Source organism: Pristiophorus japonicus, unplaced genomic scaffold (genome assembly GCF_044704955.1).
Source record: "Pristiophorus japonicus isolate sPriJap1 unplaced genomic scaffold, sPriJap1.hap1 HAP1_SCAFFOLD_313, whole genome shotgun sequence".
Classification (NCBI taxonomy): Eukaryota; Metazoa; Chordata; class Chondrichthyes; family Pristiophoridae; genus Pristiophorus; species Pristiophorus japonicus.
The window spans coordinates 64776-83433 of NW_027252922.1; the positions used below are offsets into that span (position 1 = coordinate 64776).

General features: G+C 47.6%; 1 protein-coding gene across 5 annotated transcripts in view; it reads left to right on the forward strand.

The window, feature by feature from the left end:
* The window catches only part of LOC139249442 (zinc finger protein ZFP2-like), a 46178-nt gene extending 33599 nt beyond the window's left edge, over positions 1-12579 (forward strand). For all 5 annotated transcript variants that reach the window (XM_070872406.1, XM_070872403.1, XM_070872407.1 and 2 more), the window contains exon 3: positions 10963-12579. In XM_070872406.1, coding sequence (XP_070728507.1) covers positions 11292-12245 — 954 coding nt within the window. In that variant the 5' untranslated portion in view covers positions 10963-11291 and the 3' untranslated portion in view covers positions 12246-12579. The remainder of the gene's footprint in view (positions 1-10962) is intronic.
* The last annotated feature ends 6079 nt before the right edge of the window (positions 12580-18658 follow it).

Here is an 18658-nt window from a genome sequence, read left to right on the forward strand (position 1 = left end):
TGGGAGTTGTGCACTGACCACCAAACAGTAGTAGTGAGGTTGGGGTTGGCATCACACAGGAAATTAGGAATGCGTACAATAAAGGTAGAGCAGTTATCATGGGTGACTTTAATCTACATATCGATTGGGTTAACCAAACTGGTCGCAATACGGTGGAGGAGGATTGCCTGGAGTGTCTAAGGGATGGTTTTCTAGACCATTATGTCGAGGAACTAACTAGTGAATTGGCTAGAATAGACTAGCGAATGATACTTAAAGGGTTGACGGTGGATAGGCAATGGTAGACATTTAAAGATCACATGGATGAACTTCAACAATTGGACATCCCTGTCTGGAGTAAAAATAAAACGGGGAAGTTGGCTCAACCGTGGCTAACGAGGGAAATTAGGGGATAGTGTTAAATCCAAGCAAGAGGCATATAAATTGGCCAGAAAAAGCAGCAAACCTGAGGACTGGGAGAAATTTAGAATTCAGCAGAGGACAAGGCGTTTAATTAGGAGGGAGAAAATAGAGTATGAGAGGAAGCTTGCCGGGAACATAAAAACTGACTGCAAAAGCTTCCACAGATATGTGAAGAGAAAAAGATTAGCGAAGACAAATGTAGTCCCTTGCAGTCAGAATCAGGTGAATTTATAATGGGGAACAAATAAATGGCAGACCAATTGAACAAATACTTTGGTTCTGTCTAAACTAAGGAAGACACAAATAACTTTCCGGAAATTCTAGGGGACCGAGGGTCTAGCGAGAAGGGGGAACTGAAGGAAATCCTTATTAGTCAGGAAATTGTGTTCAGGAAATTGATGGGATTGAAGGACGATAAATCCCCAGGGCCTGATAGTCTGCATCACAGAATACTTAAGGAAGTGGCCCTAGAAATAGTGGATGCATTGGTGGTCATTTTCCAACATTCTATAGACTCTAGATCAGTTCCTATGGATTGGAAGGTAGTGAATGTAAAACCACTTTTTAAAAAAATGAGGGAGTGAGAAAACAGGGAATGATAGACCGGTTAGCCTGACATCGGTAGTGGGGAAAATGTTGGAATCAATTATTAAAGATGTAATAGCAGCGGCTTTGGAAAGCAGTGAATGGCTCGGTCCAAGTTGGCATGGATTTATGAAAGGGAAATCATGCTTGACAAATCTTCTCAAAAATGTTGAAGATGTAACTAGAAGAGTGGACAAGGGAGAACCAGTGGATGTGGTGTATTTGGACTTTCAAAAGGCTTTTGACAAGGTCCCACACGAGATTAGTGTACAAAATTAAAGCACATGGTATTGGGGGTAATGTATTGACGTGGATAGAGAACTGGTTGGCAGACTGGAGGCAAAGATTAGAAATAAACGGGTTTTTTTCAAAATGGCAGGCCGTGACTAGTGGGGTACTGTAAGTTTCAGTGCTGGGACCCCAGCTATTAACAATATACATTAATGATTTAGACGAAGGAATTGAATGTAATATTGCCAGGTTTGCAGACGACACCAAGCTGGGTGGCAGTGTGAGCTGTGAGGACGATGCTCAGAGGCTGCAGGGTGACTTGGACAGGTGAGGTGAGTGGGCAAATGCATGGCAGATGCAGTATAATGTAGATAAATGTGAGGTTATCCACTTTGGTGGCAAAAACAGGAAGGCAGAATATTATCTGAATGGTGACAGATTAGGAAAAGGGGAGGTGCAGCGAGACCTGGGTGTCATGGTACATCAGTCATTGAAAGTTGGTCTGCAGGTACAGCAGGCGGTGAAAACGGCATGTTGGCCTTCATAGCGAGAGGATTTGAGCACAGGAGCAGGGAGGGCTTACTGCAGATGTACAGGGCCTTGGTGAGGCCACAACTTGAATATTGTGTACAGTTTTGGTCTCCTAATCTGAGGAAGGACATTCTTGCTATTGAGGGAGTGCAGCGAAGGTTCACCAGACTGATTCCGGGATGGCAGGACTGACATATGAAGAAAGACTGGATCGACTAGGCTTATATTCACTGGAATTTAGAAGAATGAGAGGGGATCTCATAGAAACATATAAAATTCTGACAGGATTGGACAGATTAGATGCAGGAAGAATTTCCCGATGTTGGGGAAGTCTAGAACCAGGGGTCACAGTCTAAGGAGAAGGGGTAAGCCATTTAGGACTGAGATGAGAAGAAACTTCTTCACTCAGAGAATTGTGAACCTGTGGAATTCTCTACCAGAGAAAGTTGTTGAGGCCAGTTTGTTCGATATATTCAAAAGGGAGTTAGATGTGGCCCTTACAGCTAAAGGGATCAAGGGGTATGGAGAGAAAGCAGGAATGGGGTACTGAAGATGCATGATCAGCCATGATCATATTGAATGGTGGTGCAGGCTCGAAGGGCCGAATGGCCTGCTCCTGTACCTTTTTTCTATGTATTTATTGCCCATCCATAATTGCCCTTGAGAAGATGGTGGGGAGCCACCTTCTTGAACCGCTGCAGTCCGTGTGGTGTTGGTACTCCCACAGTACTGTTAGGAAGGGAGTTCCAGGATTTTGACTCAGCGGCAATGAAGGAACAGCGATATGCTTCCAGATCAGGATGGTGTGTGACTCGGAGGGGAATATGGAGGTGGTGATGTTCCCATGCGCCTGCTGCCCTTGTCCTTCAAGGTGGTAGAAGTTATGGGTTCAGGAGATGCTGCCGAAGAAGCCTTGGCGTGTTGCTGCAGTACATCTTGTACATGGTAAACACTGCAGCCACGGTACGTCGATGATGGAGGGAGTGAATGTTTAAGGTGTTGGATGGGGTGCCAATAAAGCGGCCTGCTTTGTCCTGGATGGTATCGAGCTGCTTGTGTTGTCACAGTTGCACCCATCCAGGCAAGTGGAGAGTATTCCATCACACTCCTGACTTGTGCCTTGTAGATGGTGAAAAGACTTTGGGGAGTCAGGAGGTGAGACACTGGCCGTAGAATACCCAGTCACTGACCTGCTCTTGTTGCCACAGTATTTATGTGGCTGGTCCAGTTAAGTTTCTGGTCAATGGTAACCCCGAGGATGTTGATGGTAGGGGATTCGGCGATGGTAATGCCATTGAATGTTATGGGGTGGTGGTGTCTTGCTTGTTAGAGATAGTCATTGCCTGGCACTTTTGTGTCGTGAATGTTACTTGCCACTTATCAGCCCAAGCCTGAATGTTGTCCACGTCTTGCTGTAAGCGGGCATGGACTGCTCCATTATCTGAGGAGTTGGAACTGAACACTGTGCAGTCATCAGCGAACAGCCCCATTTCTGACATTATGATGGAAGGAAGGTCATTGATGAAGCAACTGAAGATGATTGGGCCGAGGACACTGCCCTGAGGAACTCCTGGGGCTGTGATGATTGACCTCCAACCACCATAACCATCTTCCTTTGTGCTAGATATGACTCCAACCAGTGGAGAGTTTTCCCCCTGATTTCCATTGACTTCACTTTTACTCGGGCTCCTTGATGCTACACTCGGTCAAATACTGCCTTGATGTCAAGGGCAGTCATTCTCACCTCACCTCTAGAGTACAGCTGTTTTGTCCATGTTTGGACCAAGGCTGTAATGAGGTCTGGAACAGAGTGGTCCTGGGGGAACCCAAACTGGGTATCAGTGAGCAGGTTATTGGTGAGTAAGTGCCGCTTGATAGCACTGTGGACGACATCTTCCATCACTTTGCTGATGATTGAGAGTAAACTGATGGAGCGGTAATTGGCCGGATTGGATTTGCCCTGCTTTTTGTGGACAGGACATACCTGGGCAGCTTTCTATATTGTCGGATAAATGCCAGTGCTGTAGCTGTACTGGAACAGCTTGGCTAGAGGCACAGCTAGTTCTGGAGCACAAGTCTTCAGCACAACAGCCGGGATGTTGTCGGGGCCCATAGCCTTTGCTGTATCCAGTGCATTCAGCCCTTTCTTGCTATCACGTGGAGTGAATCGAATTGGCTGAAGACTGGCTTCTGTGATGGTGGGAACCTCAGGAGGAGGCCGATATGGATCATCCACTCGACACTTCTGGCTGAAGATGGTTGTAAACACTTCAGTCTTTTCTTTTGCACTCGTGTGCTGGGCTCTGCCATCATTGAGGATGGGGATATTCATGGAGCCGCCTTCTCCCGTTAATTGTTTCATGGTCCACCACCACTGGATGTGGCAGGATTACAGAGCTTTAATCTGATCCATTGGTTGTGGGACTGCTTAGCCCTGTCTACAGCATGCTGCTTCTGTTTTTAAGCATGCATGTATTACTGTGTTGCAACTTTCCCAGATTGGCACCTCATTTTTAGGTACGTCTGGTGCTGCTCCTGGCATGTTCTTCTACACTCTTCATTGAACCAGGGTTGGTCCCCTGGCTTGATGGTAATGGTAGAGTGAGGGATATGCCGGGCCATGAGGTTACAGATTGTGGTGGAATACAATTCTGCTGCTGCTGATGGCCCACAGTGCCTCATGGATGCCTAGTTTTGAGCTGCTAGATTTGTTCTGAATATATCCCATTTAGCACAGTGGTAGTGCCACACAACACAATGGAGGGTGTCCTCTGTGTGAAGATGAGAGTTCATCTCCAGAATGACTGTGAGGTGGTCGCTGCTACCAATGCTGTCATGGAAAGATGCATCTGCAACAGGTACATTGGTGATGTTATGTCTTAGATAAGGAGTCAGACTAGATACTGCAAGCTCAAAGTAAGTGTGACCATAGTCCTTTATTGCAGGTCTCAGAGTGCTTCTCCAGCCTGTGAGGCCTCTTTATATGCAGGTACTGCCAAGGGATTGTGGGATCCCTTGGGACATCAGGGGATAAGCCCTCTGGTGGTTAGACATGGTAATTACAGATTTACATACATAACAGGTGAGGACAAGGTCAAGTAGGTTTTTCCCTCATGTTGGTTCTCTCACCACCTGCTGCAGGCCCAGTCTGGCAGCTATGTCCTTCAGGACTGGGCCAGCTCGGACAGTAGTGGTGCTACCGAGCCACTCTTGATGATGGACATTGAAGTCCCCCACCCAGAGTATGTTCTCTGTCCTTGCTACTCTCAGTGCTTCTTGCAAGTGGTGTTCAACATGGGGGAGTACTGATTCATCAGCTGATGGAGGGCAGTAGGTGGTAATCAGCAGGTTTCCTTGTCCATGCTTGACCTGAAGCCATGAGACTTCATGGTGTCTGGGATTTTACCTATTACTGATGTCAAACTGATGGGCCTATAGCTACCTGGGTCTGCATTGTCACCTTTTTTAAAAATGGGGACTCCTTCCAATCTGTAGGAACCATTCCAGAGTGCAGTGATCAATTAAAAATACAGGCAATTAGCAATAATTAATCCCTGCCCGTGAGCTTGGTCCACTTGAACCCAGATAGCTTCAGCTGTGCCTAATGAGGCAATATCAAGTCTCTCTCTCGAGCTGTTAGATTCTCTCAGATAAAAATAGCAACCCCACCTCCCCTTTGGCCTACACTAACCTTTCTGAAACCCTTGTAGCCCTTTAGATGAATGTCTGTGCCATCATTGTCATCTAGTCATGTCTGAGAAATACACAATGTCTAAATTCTTCAACACAGCACAGGATTGCAATTTTAACAATTTGCTTCTAACACTCCTTTGCATTTACATGAAAGCAATTTAAAAGGTCTCACATCTATTAATTCTTGTTTGCTTCCTAACTGGTTTATCTTCATGCTTTGCTGCTATGTAATTATCACGTGCAGTAAGGCTAGCTTTGAACTTATCTACACTATCCCCTTGCTGAACTCGGGGATAATTCAGCACCCTCTGCCAGTCTTTTAGCTCCCAAGAGGTTAAGATGGAGGCTGTCCCTCCTAAACAACTTACCTTGTCCAGGGAACACCTCCCGATTATTGATGAAGTGAAGCTGCTTCTTGCAGAGGTCCTGAAGCCGATGTTGAATCCCACGGATTTGCCTGTTCCTCTCCCTCGATCTGGACATGACTGGTAATAGCCCGGAGACTACTAACCTTGCACCCCTTTGCTGAAGGACATCTATGAGGCTTTTGTAGGAATCCTGCAAAACAAATGGACTTCTATCCATGATATCGTTAGTTCCAATATGTAAACCTACTGCAGAATCCTGACACTCACCTTTCATTAGTTCATCCACACGATCCCGGAGATCAGCTATCTTGGCTCCTGGAAAACAGAAGTCTGCTCTTGACACAGCCTTGCCTCTACACAGGATGCTGTCTGTGTGCCTGATGATGGAGTCCCCTATGAGGATTTCCGTTTGCCTCTTGCTTTTCCTTGGCTGTTCAAGCAATGTCCTTTTGGACTTTGCAGCCTTCCTCTTATCTTTTCCAAGATGCTGATATGAGCATTGAGGTTCGGTGTCATTGCTGCTAACATCACTGCCTGTTCTCCAAATCACAAAAGTGGGGCATACCCCTGTTTGAAGCAATCAGAAAATCCAAAGAAACTCCCTTTAAACGGGCACAGAGACTCTCCCTTTAAACGGGCACAGAGACTCTCCCTTTAAATGGGCACAGAGACTATGTGAAACTAAGAAAGAAGCATTATTGGCCGACTAAAAGTAAACCAGATGCTGGTGCCTGTAAGTCATCATAGGCAGTCCCTCGGAATCGAGGAAGACTTGCTTCCACTCTGAGCATGAGTTTTTAGTTGGCTGAACAGTCCAATACGAGAACCACAGTCTCTGTCACAGGTGGGACAGACAGTGGTTGAAGGAAAGGGTGGGTGGGGAGTCTGGTTTGCCGCACGCTCTTTCCGCTGCCTGCATTTGACGTCTGCATGCTCTCGGCGACGAGACTGAGGAGCTCAGCGCCTTCCCGCATGCTCTTCCTCCACTTCGGGCGGTCTTTGGCCAGGGACTCCCAGGTGCCAGTGGGGATGTCGCACATTATCAGGGAGGCTTTGAGGGTGTCCTTGTAACGTTTCTCCTGCTCACCTTTGGCTCGTTTGCCGTGGGCAAGATCCGAGTAGAGTGCTTGCTTTGGGAGTCCCGTGTCTGGCATGTGAACTATGTGGCCTGCCCAGCGGAGCTGATCGAGTGTGGTCAGTGCTTCAATGCTGGGGATGTTGGCCTGGACGAGGACGCTAATGTTGGTGAGTCTGTCCTCCCAGGGGATTTGTAGGATCTTGCGAGACATCGTGGGTGGTATTTCTCCAGCGACTTGAGCTGTCTACTGTACATGGTCCACGTCTCTGAGCCATACAGGAGGCGGGAATTACTACGGTGGCTGTAAGTAGCGCTCCACCAGCCGACATCCGACTGAACCCCGACTGCTGAAGCTGTGGTTGTCAGTGCCAGGCACAGGACCAGGGGGCCAGGGACAATTTTTGGTATGGGGCGCTGTGCATGGTTATTACTTCAGCATCATGGAGTGCAGCAGAGTCACTGCAAAACTCCCGCCAACTTTAGCGGAAAGCACTGTTCTCACCGCGCCCAGTCGCAAACTCTCTTGCACCCCATTTCATGAGCTGGGGGCAGTAACACGAGATGTAAAGTAGCAAAATTTCACTCCCTCTCCCTTTAAACAGGCACAGAGACACTGCACATTTAAACATGCACAGGGACACTGCACCTTTAAACAGGCACAGGGACACTGCACCTTTAAACAGGCACAGGGACACTGCACCTTTAAACAGGCACAGAGACACTGCACCTTTAAACAGGCACAGAGACACTGCACCTTTAAACAGGCACAGAGACACTGCACATTTAAACAGGCACAGAGACACTGCACCTTTAAACAGGCACAGGGACACTGCCCATTTAAACAGGCACAGAGACACTGCCCATTTAAACAGGCACAGAGACACTGCACCTTTAAACAGGCACAGAGACACTGCACCTTTAAACAGGCAGTGACACCTTTAAAGCCGCCTTGAAAAAGTGTAACATCCCCACCGACACTTGGGAATTCCTGGCCTAAGACCACCCGAAGTGAAGGAAAGCATCCGGGAAGGCGCTGAACAGCTCGAGTCTCTTTGCCGGGAGCAAGCTGAAGCCAAGCACCGACAGCGGAAGGAGCGCACGACAACCCAGGCTCCCCACCCACCCGTTCCTTCAACCACCTTCTACCTCACCTGTGACAGAGACTGTAATTCCCACATTGGACTCTTCAGTCACCTGAGAACTCATAGAAACATAGAAAATAGGTGCAGGAGCAGGCCATTTGGCCCTTCGAGCCTGCACCACCATTCAATATGATCATGGCTGACCATGCAACTTCAGTACCCCATTCCTGCTTTCTCTCCATACACCCTGATCCCTTTAACCGTAAGGGCCACATCGAACTCCCTTTTGAATATGTCCAACGAACTGGACTCGACAACTTTCTGTGGCAGAGAATTCCACAGGTTCACAACTCTCTGGGTGAAAAGGTTTCTCCTCATCTTGGTCCTATATCCTTAGACTGTGACCCCTGGTTCTGGACTTCCCCAACATCGGGAACATTTATCCTGCATCTAACCTGTCCAATCCCATCAGAATTTTATACATTTCTATGAGATCCCCTCTCATTCTTCTAAATTCCAATGAGTATAATCCTAGCTGATTCAGTCTTTCCTCATATGTCAGTCCTGCCATCCCGGGAATCAGTCTGGTGAACCTTCGCTGCACTCCCTCAATAGCAAGCACGTTCTTCTTCAGATTAGGAGACCAAAACTGCACACAATACTCAAGGTGTGATCTCAGCAAGGCCCTGTATAACTGCAGCAAGACCTCCCTGCTCCTATACTCAAATCCCCTCGCTATGAAGGCCAGCATGCCATTTGCTTTCTTTACTGCCTGCTGTACCTGCATGCCTACCTCAATGACTGATGTACCATGACACCCAGGTCTCGTTGCACCTCCCCTTTTACTAATCTGTCACCATTCAGATAATATTCTGCCTTCCTGTTTTTGCCACCAAAGTGGATAACCTCACACTTATCCACATTATACTGCATTTGCCCACTCACCTAACCTGTCCAAGTCACCCTGCAGCTTCTTAGCATCCTCCTCGCAGCTCGCACTGTCACCCAGCTTAGTGTCATCTGCAAACTTGGAGATATTACATTCAATTCCTTCGTCTAAATCATGAATGTATATTGTAAATAGTTGGGGTCCCAGCACTGAGCCCTGCAGCACTCCACTATTCACTGCCTGCCATTCTGAAAAGGACCCGTTTATCCCGACTCTCTGCTTCCTGTCTGCCAACCAGTTCTCTCCACGTCAGTACATTACCCCCAATACCACGTGCTTTAATTTTGTACACCAATTTCTTTTGTGCGACCTTGTCAAAAGCCTTTTGAAAGTCCAAATACACCACATCCACTGGTTCTCCCTTGTCCACTTTACCAGTTACATCCTCAAAAAACTCTCGATTTGTCAAGCATGATTTCCCTTTCATAAATCCATGCTGACTTGGACCGATCCTGTCACTGCTTTCCAAATGCGCTGCTATTACATCTTTAATAATTGATTCCAACATCTTCGCCACTACCGATGTCAGGCTCTGAGAGAAACTGGTGAGTGTCGAACTGAACCCAGCCAGAGTCAGCACCTTCAGGGGAGGGAGAGGAAGGGGAACCAGTGACTGTCGAACTGAACCCAGCCAGAGTCAGCACCTTCAGGGGAGGAGAGGGAGGGGAACCAGTGAGTGTATTTCTGAACCCAGCCAGTATTGGTGGTGAAAACTGGGAGTGGAGGAGAAACAGTCTAGAAATGTGCGATGGTTTTGGATTTCAGCACAGCAGGAGGGACAATATGTGGGACAGGGATTTACAGCTTTGGAAGAACAAGAGAGGAAAGTATGTTCCATGGAAACTCGGGGGCCAAGTTTCGACCGACCAGTAGAATGGTGCACCTCCGAGAGGTCCGCCGACTTTCTAGAAGGAAAAGTGCACCTAATACTTACCTCGGGATTCTCCACGATGATCAGGCCTGCTTTGGACTGGGTGCAGCGCAGCAGAAGCAGTGGGGGGCGGAGCTACAGTCCTTCGCCGAAAAAAGTGCCGGCAGCTGCGCGCGTGCGCAGTGGAGTCTGTGCACATGCGCAGTAGTTCCTGGCCCTCCCGGCGCATCGTGGCTCCGGGTGACCCTCTCCCTGGTCGAGTAGCCTGCCTGCCTCACTGTCCTTCACCTCGCTGCTGCCTAAACCCGGGCCTCGCCTCACCGTCCCTCACCTCGCTGCTGCCCAACCTCGGGCCTCGCCTCACCGCCCCTCGCCTCGCTGCTGCCCAACCTCGGGCCTTGCCTCACCACCCCTCGCCGCTGCCCAACCTCGGGCCTCACCTCGCCACCACTGCTCTTACCTCAAGGCCTCCTCGCCGGCCCGCCTAAACACCTCCTCCGCGATGGGGCCGCCCGACCACCTCCTCGGCAGCGGGCCCCACCGGACCACCTCCTCGACGGCGGGGCACACCCGAGCTCTTCCCCTTGAAAATGTAATCAGGCAGGCAGGCAGGGCTGAGTGTGGGCCGTGTGCTGCTGGAGGGCTCCCGGTGCTCCCCAACGCATAGGTGCTACAGTAGGTGAGGTAGGAACTTATAATTTTTTATTTATTGATTTATTGATCATTTATTATTGATGATGGTTCTTTATTTTTCAAAGAGAAGTGTTTAATGCTTTGGAAAATCCTCTAACTTCACTTCCCCCTCCCCTTAACTCTGGCTACCTGCGCCTGATTGCTAAAGTGTCCGCAAGGTTTTTCTGAGCATATCAAAGTGGACATTGACTCAGGCCTAAGTTAGTTTGGAGTAACTTATTGCTGTCTAAACTTACTTAAATAGCCAAAACAGGCGTAAGTGGCTGGAAACGCCCCCTTTTGGAAAAAAAAAACTCAACTAACCGACTGAAACTGGAGCTAACTAAATGGGGAGAATTGCGATTTCTAGAATACTCAAAAAAAAACTAGTTGTTCCAAAAAAATAGGAGCAACTCATGTCGAAACTTGGTCCCGAGATTGTCTATTCTGAATTTCTGTCTTGTACTGACAGTGATGAGTTTTATTATCTCCTTTTACAGAATATTAGGAGAGATTTTCAGATAGGAAGCACAAACCAAACATCACGTCAAGATCTGACGGAGTCAATCGATTCTTCAGGACCTGAATATCATCGGCCTTTGAAAGTGGAAGGAGAAATGTTTGCCTGTTCTGTTTTTGGGAAAAGATTTAAAACATCAGTGTGACTGGAAAGGCACCGAGACACACACACACCCGAGTGAGTGTTCCACTGCCTATGGAAAGAGCTTTAGCCAGTTACACAACCTAAAAAAACATCGCACCATTCACAGCGCGGAGAAACTGTAAACGTGTTTTGTGCGTGGGCGAGGCTTCAACTCATCATCCAACCATGGAGAGTCACAAGGATACCCGCACTATAGAGAAACCGTGGAAATGTGGTGACTGTGGAAAGGTATTCAGATCACCATCTGAGCTGGAAATTCATCGACGCAATCACACTGGGGAGAGGCCATTCACCTGCCCCGTGTGTGGGAAGGGATTCACTGGGTCATCCGACCTGCTGACACACCAGCGAGTTCACACCGGAGAGAGGCCGTTTACCTGCTCCGTGTGTGGGAAGGGATTCACTCAGTCATCCAACCTTGTAGTTCACCAGCGAGTTCACACTGGGGAGAGGCCATTCACCTGCTCCGTGTGTGGGAAGGGATTCACTCGGTCATCCAACCTTGTAGCTCACCAGCGAGACCACACTGGGGAGAGGCCATTCACCTGCTCTGAGTGTGGGAAGGGTTTCACTGATTCATCCCACCTGCTGATACATCAGCGAGTTCACACTGGGGAGAGGCCGTTCACCTGCTCAGAGTGTGGGAATGGATTCACTACATCATCCACCCTGCTGACACACCAGCGAGTTCACACTGGGGAGAGGCCGTTCACCTGCTCTGAGTGTGGGAAGGGATTCACTCAGTTATCCCACCTACAATCACACCAGCGAGTTCAGACTGGGGAGAGGCCGTTCACCTGCTTTGAGTGTGGGAAGGGATTCACTGATTCATCCACCTTGCGGAGACACCAGCGAGTTCACACCGGGGAGAGGCCGTTCACCTGCTCTGAGTGTGGGAAGGGATTCACTCATTCATCCCACCTGCTGAGACACCAGCGAGTTCACACTGGGGAGAGGCCGTTCACCTGTTCTGAGTGTGGGAAGGGATTCACTACATCATCCACCCTGTTGAAACACCAACGAGTTCACACTGGGGAGAGGCCGTTCACCTGCTCTGAGTGTGGGAAGGGATTCACTCAGTCATCCAACCTGCTGAGACACCAGCGAGTTCACAAGTGACTGCAGGGGTTGGAATCTGCTGTTATTGCTGTTGTTAATCACATCCTGACTGAACCATGTTCATTCTGACAGTTGGGGTTTGTTTCTGATGATAACCCTATAACTGGACTGGACTTTAGTATTCTGGATATATTGCTGATTGTGTTTTCGGGGCTGCAGTGTCCATTTAAGAGACGCTGTGTGTTATCTTTCCCCTTAATTCAGCGACTCTCAACAGAAATTCAGTTTGGAATAAAATTATGAACTTTTACTTTAATTCTAAACTGATCTTTGGTACAAAATCTACAATAGTGTGTGAAAGTTTCTACTGAATAAAATCTCCAAATAGAAAGAGCTTGCTGACAATTCTTACTGACTTGCACATTACACACAGTGGCCCCTCCATTATCCACCAGAAAGAAGGGGAATGGGAATTGGTGGGGAATCCGTGTCCCCAAATGTTGCCCCTCCCGTCTGGTGCAGCAATCACCTCGGCACGGGAATGGAGACAATCCAGACCAAAACTGCACGCAGTACTCCAGGTGTGGTCTTACCAACGCCCTGTACAGGTGTAGCAGGACTTCCCTACTTTTATACTCCATCCCCCTTGCAATAAAGGGCAGCATTCCATTTGCTTTCCTGATTAATTGCTGTACCTGCATGCAAACTTATTGAGTTTCATGTACAAGAACCCCCAGATCCCTCTGCACCACAGCATTTTGTAATAGTCCCCATTTAAATAATAATTTGCTTTTTTATTTTTGCTACCAAAGGGGATAACCTGACATTTTACCACATTATAGTCCATCTGCCAGATTTTTGCCAGCTCATTAAGCCTATCTATATCCCTTTGTAGATTATTTGTGTCCTCCTTCCAACTTGCTTTCTCACCCATCTTTGTATCATCAGCAAATTTGGCTGCATTACACTCGGTCCCTTCATCCAAGTAACTAATATAAATTGTAAATAGTTGAGGCCCCAGCACTGATACCTGCGGCACCCCACTAGTTACTGATTGCCAACCAATGACCCATTTATCCTGACTCTCTGTTTTCTGTTAATTAGCCAATCCTCTATCCATGCTGATATATTACCCCCAACCCTATGAACTTTTACCTTGTGCAGTAACCTTTTATGTGGCACCTTGTCAAATGCCTTCTGGAAGTCGAAATGCACCTGATCCACTGATTCCCTTTTATCCACCCTATTCATTACATCCTCAAAGAATTACATCAAATTTGTCAAACATGACTTCCCCTTCATAAATCGATGCTGACTCTGCTTGACCGAATTTTGTTTTTCCAAATGTCCTGCTACTGATTCTTTAATAATGGACTTCAACATTTTCCCAACCACAGATGTTAGGCTAACTAGTTTCCTGCTTTTTGTCTGCCTCCTTTTTTAAATAGGGGCGTTACATTTTCAGTTTTCCAATCTGCTGGGACCTACCCAGAATCGAGGGAATTTTGGTAAATTACAACCAGTGCATCCACTATCCCTGCCGGTACTTCTCTTAAGACACGAGGATGCAAGCCACTCCGCTGCTCTTGCCTCATAACCCTGCAAATCTTTCCAATTCAAATATTTATCTCTTTTGAAAGTAACGTGAATCTGCTTCCATCACCCTTACAGGCAGTGTGTTCCAGGCCATAACATCTGGCTGCTTAATTTTTCCCCCTCGTGTAGCATCTGGTTCATTTGCCAATCACCTTAAATGGGTGTCCTCTGGTTACCGAGTCTTCTGACACTGAAAATTGTTTCTCCTTATTAAGAGAGTTGGTGGGCTGGAGGAGGTTACAGAGATAGTGAGGGACGAGGCCTTGGTGGGATTTGGACAAGAGGAGTATTTTAAAGGTTGAGGCTACCAGCTGTCTCTCCCAGTGCAGAATGTGACTGACTGCTAACAGGAAAGATTTTTGTTTAACGACTAAAGATGCATAAAGAGGGTAAATCAATCTCTGTACCTTTAACTAACAGCAACATGGACCCCCGACACAGTAAATTATTTCTCATTATAGAAGCATAGAAATTTACAGCATGGGAGGAGGTCATTTAGGCCCATCGTGTCTGTACAGGCTGACCGAGAGCTATCCAGCCTAATCCCACTTTCCAGCTCTTCGTCCGTAGCCTTGTAGGTTACAGTATTTCAAGTACACATCTAAGTATTCTTTAAATGTGGTGAGGGTTTCTGCCTCTACCAACCTTTCAGGCAGTGAGTACCAGACCACACACCACCCTCTAGGTGAAGAAATTTCCCATCAAATCCCCTCTAATCCTCCTACCAATTACTTTAAATCTATGCCCCCTGGTTGTTGACCCCTCTGCGAACGGAAATAGGTCCTTCCTTTGCATGCTATCTAGGCCCCACTCAATTGTATACACCTCCATAGGGTCCCCCCCTCAGCCTCCTCTGTTCCAAAGAAAACAAACCCAACCTATTAAGAGGGTTGCTGAGCTGGAGGAGGTTACAGAGATAGGCAGGAGTGAGGCTTTGGAGGGATTTCAACAAGTGGAGAAGTATTTTAAAGGCTGAAGCCACCAGCTATTCCTCCAGCACAGAATGTGACTCACTACCAATAGGGAGGATGTTACTTTAACTACTACGACTGCATAATGAGGGGAAATCAATCTCTGTCCCTTTAAGTAACAGTGACATGGTAAGAGGGAAATGAATGATCTTTTCAACATCTATTCCACTTGGCACTGAATTGTCTGGAACTCATAATAGGAACTCTAGGGAAACAAGATATTGACAAATGTTAAACTGTTATATTGAGAAAACAAACCTCGATTTAACTGTTAAAAGATAAATTCTTTAAGAGGGCTTCACACTGACTCACCTGACAGCCCGACTCAGGCTCCAACCCTGAAGCACCTTGATTGGCTGCAGAACACGCTGCTGCCTTGGCCCACCTGTCATGGCCTACTCCTGCACCTATTTTCTATGTTTCTATAGCAGGAATGGGGTACTGAAGTTGCACGTTCAGCCATGAACTCGTTGAGTGGCGGTGCAGGCTCGAAGGGCCGAATGGCCTACTCCTGCACCTATTGTCTATGTTTCTATGTCATGTATGCAACACCAGGCAATCTGTATAATGCTGCCACCAAAGGGCTTACCTGTTGGAGTCCCAAGGGATCCCAGCATCCCTTGGGAGCACTGTATATAAGCAGGCCTCCCACGCTGCACCAGCATTCTGGATGGAGTCTGCATAAAGGAGCTAAGGTCACACTTACTCATTGTCTACAGTACTCAGTTGCATTACTTTATTATGAGCATAACAATTGGCGATGAGATAACGAACAACCACGCTTAAATGAAGAGAACTGTTGGTATCCTGGAGAAATTCTCAGAAGGGGACGATTGGGAGGCCTTCGTGGAGCGAATGGACCAATACTTTGTAGTCAATGAGCTGGAAGGGGATGAGAACACTGCCAAACAAAGGGCGATCCTCCTCACCGTCTGCGGGGCAACAACCTATGTGGCCTCATGAAGAATCTTCTCGCTCCGATGAAACCAACAACCAAATCCTATGAAGAACTGTGTACGCTGGTCCGAAAGCACCTAAATCTGAAGGATAGCGTTCTGATGGCGAGGTATCGATTCTACACGTGTCAGCAGTCTGAAGGCCAGGAAGTGATGAGCTACGTTGCTGAACTAAGGCGCCTTGCAGGACATTGCAAATTCGATGGATTCCTTGAGCAAATTCGATGGATTCCTTGAGCAAATGCGAAAAGACTTTTTTGTGCTTGACATTGGCCATGAGGTTATCCTTCGCAAACTGTTGACTGTTGAAACACCGAATCTGAGCAAAGCCACTCACTCACCTACTCACTCCCACTCACCCACTCACTCACATTCACTCACTCACTCCAACTCACTTACTCACTCCCACTCACTTACTCACTCATTTACCCACTCACCCACACACTCACTCACCCACCCACCCACTCACCCACACTCACCAAATCACTCACTCACTCACTCTCCCACTCATAACTCACTCACTCACTCCAATGTTGGGGATTTCCAGAACAGGGGACACAGTCTAAGAATAAGGGGTAGGCCATTTAGGACTGAGATGAGGAGAAACTTCTTCACTCAGAGAGTTGTTAACCTGTGGAATTCCCTACCGCAGAGAGTTGTTGATGCCAGTGCATTGGATATATTCAAGAGGGAGTTAGATATGGCCCTTACAGCTAAAGGGATCAAGGGGTATGGAGAGAAAGCAGGAAAGGGATAGTGAGGGAATGATCAGCCATGATCTTATTGAATGGTGGTGCAGGCTCGAAGGGCTGAATGGCCGACTCCTGCCTATTTTTTATGTTTCTATGATAGCCCAGGCATTTATGTCCACCAGCGATAACACCAAACAAATTTTGCAGCATAAAGAGGTTTCGGCAAGTACTGTACACAAAGTAACATCATTTTTAGGCAGAACTTAAACGCCGGCAGCTGCACGACCTCAGATGACCTAGAGACCACCATCAACCATTAATTTGAGGCAGTTAACACCTTGTTGGTGCTGTGGAGGTGATCATCGAGCCCATCAATGCCGCTTCAAACACTATGTGTGCAAAAGCTGTGGAACAATGGGACACCTCCAGCGAATGTGCAGATGAGCTGCAAAACCTGCAAACCATCACATTGCAGAGGAGAACAGATCCATGGCGGATCAGGCTGAACTAGAGACTCGAACCGAGGAGCAGAAGTGTACAGGTTACACACTTTCACCACGAAATGCCCACCAATCATGCTAAAAGTTTAACTGGATCGAATTCCAGTATCCATGGAACTGGACAAGGGTGCGAGACAGTCTATCATGAGCAAAAAGGCCTTCGACAGGCTGTGGTGCAACAAGGCACACAGGCCCAATCTTAGCTCCGTTCATACCAAGGTAACAACTTACACTAAAGAGCTGATCCCTGTAATTGACAGCGCAGCAGTAAAAGTCTCCTATGATGGAGCAGTGCACGAACTCCCACTATGGATTGTACCAGGAGATAGCCCCACACTGTTCGGCAGAAGCTGGCTGGGAAAAATCTGTTGGAATTGGGACAGTATCCGAGCACTCTCATCCATCGACAACACCTCGTGCCCAGGTTCTGAGCAAGTTCCCGTCATTGTTTCAGCCAGGCATCGGAAGTTTCTCAGGGTCACAGGTACAGATCCACTTGGTTCCTGGTACACACAAGGCATGGGCGGTACCATATATGATGCGAGAGAAAGTGAAAATTGAGCTGGACAGGCTGCAGCGAGAAGGCATCATCGCGCCGATGGAGTTCAATGAGTGGGCCAGTCCTATTGTTCCAATTCTCAAAGGTAACGGCACGGTCAGAATTTGTGGGTACTATAAAGTAATGATTAACTGTTTTCTGCTACAGGACCAGTACCCACTACCTAAGGCAGATGACCTATTTGTGACTCTGGCTGGAGGAAAGACATTCACCAAGTTGAACCTGGCTTACATGACGCAGGAGCTGGTGGAATCTTCGAAAGGCCTCACCTGCATCAACACGCACAAAGGTCTGTTCATCTACAATAGGTGCCCGTTTGGGATTTGATCGGCCGTGGCAATTTTCCAAAGGAACATGGAGAGTCTGCTACAGTCGGTTCTGCACACCCGTTGTTTTCCAGGACAACATACTGGTCACAGGTCGGGACACCATCGAACACTTGCAGAACCTGGAAGAGGTTCTAAGTGAGCTAGAACGCATGGGACTCAGGTTGAAATGCGTGAAGTGTGTTTTCCTGGCACCAGAGGTCGAGTTCTTAGGGAGAAGAATCGCGGCAGATGGCATCAGACCAACCGACACCAAGACAGAAACCATCAAGAACGCGCCGAGACCACAGAACGTGACAGAGCTGAGATCGTTCTGGGGACTTCTCAACTATTTTGGTCATTTCCTACCCGGTTTAAGCACCTTGCTAGAACCCCTACATGTGCTACGCAAGGGAGACGACTGGATATGGGGGAAATCACAAGAGGCTGCTTTTGAGAAAGCCAGAAATCTGTTATGTTCCAACAAACTGCTTGTCTTGTATAATCCATGTAAACGTTTAGTGCTAGCTTGCGATGTGTCTTCATACGGGATTGGGTGTGTGTTACAACAAGCTAACGAATCGGGAACATTGCCACCAGTCGCCTGTGCATCCAGGAGCTTGTCCAAGGCCAAAAGGGCCTATAGCATGATTGAAAAAGAAGCTCTGGCATGTGTTTACGGGGTGAAAAAAATGCACCAGTATCTCATGTTTGGTCTCATGTTTGAGCTGGAAACTGACCATAATCCGCTCATATCGCAATTCTCATAGAGCAAAGGGATTAATACCAATGCCTCTGCCAGCATCCAAACATGGGCGCTCACGCTGGCTGCATACAACTATGTAATCCACCACAGACCAGGTAGAGAAACACGCTGATGCTCTCAGTCGGCTA